This window comes from Cystoisospora suis (genome assembly GCF_002600585.1).
Source record: "Cystoisospora suis strain Wien I chromosome Unknown contig_9152, whole genome shotgun sequence".
NCBI lineage: Eukaryota > Apicomplexa > Conoidasida > Eucoccidiorida > Sarcocystidae > Cystoisospora > Cystoisospora suis.
In genome coordinates this window covers 1-972 of record NW_027161930.1, presented here as the reverse complement: position 1 = coordinate 972, position 972 = coordinate 1, and the positions used below count along the sequence as shown (strand labels likewise).

At 44.7% G+C, this 972-nt stretch overlaps 1 protein-coding gene across 1 annotated transcript; it reads right to left on the bottom strand.

Annotated features, from left to right (window-relative positions):
* Positions 1-62: 62 nt before the first annotated feature.
* Positions 63-948, bottom strand: CSUI_010984 (methionine trna synthetase; the record flags this gene model as incomplete). Its single annotated transcript, XM_068071085.1, has 1 exon — positions 63-948. A coding segment is annotated over exon 1 (843 nt), but the record flags the coding sequence as incomplete, so codon positions are not given.
* Positions 949-972: the final 24 nt, after the last annotated feature.

The following is a 972-nucleotide window of genomic DNA, read 5'->3' as shown; positions in this document are numbered from 1 at the left end:
AGAAACCCAAACACGCATGTATATGTGGAGAATGGGGTTTGATTTCGATGATGAAGTCTTACGGTGCGATCGAGAAAGACATTCCCATGTGTGGCTAGCTGAATCAAGCGTCGAGTGTAGAGATGAATCTGAAGAGACTGGTGCATAAGTCGATCTGCCTCAAGACAAAAATCTCTCGTCTTGAGAAGTAACTTCCAGCATTCTTCTTTAATCTCTTGAGGAACATCTTCTTCCTCCTCCTCTTCATTCTTATGATCTCCTTTCTCATCATTTGTATGTATCTTCCTCTCGTCATCTCGTGTTCTAGTCTCTCTTTCTTCTTCTTCTGTCTCCCGTCCCTTCCCTCGAGAAGACGCGTCGCCTCCTCGTTGAAGTCGACGTGTAAGCCATCGAGGTCTTTCCGGTAGACATGCAGCTCTCTTCTTCTTCTTTCCATCTCCATCTCTCCACAGAAGCGTCATCACTCGATAAACGAGATTTCCCACACTTCTCTGTAACATGAGATGCACTCCACGTAAAGAAGAAGGAGACATCTCTCCTGTCTCTGTCTCTTTCCGTGTTGGAGAGACAGAAGAAGAACAAGAAGAGGGAGATGATAAGAAGCAGATGGCCTCTTCTTTCTCTCTCTGTTCTTCTTCTTGGGTCTCTTCGCTTTTCTTCGATTTCTTTCTCTTCACCGTTGGCATATCTCTTATCTCTTCAAGGAGATCTTTCCTTTCTTGTAGAGAGACTTCTTGAATGCTTTGGGATGCGGTGTGTGAGAGAGAAGAAGCTTCAGAAGACAAGAGCGGAGTGGATGGAGAAGCAGAGAAAGAAGGAGATGGTGGAGACGTCTTCTCATGTTCTTCTTCTGTTGTCTCCTTCTCCTTGAGATGAGACTTGGGATTCTCCAAGGAAAGCTCCATATCCTTCTCGGGAGATTTGACGTGAAGCAGAAAGAAACGAAGCTAAAAGAAAGAAAGAAAAAGAGAT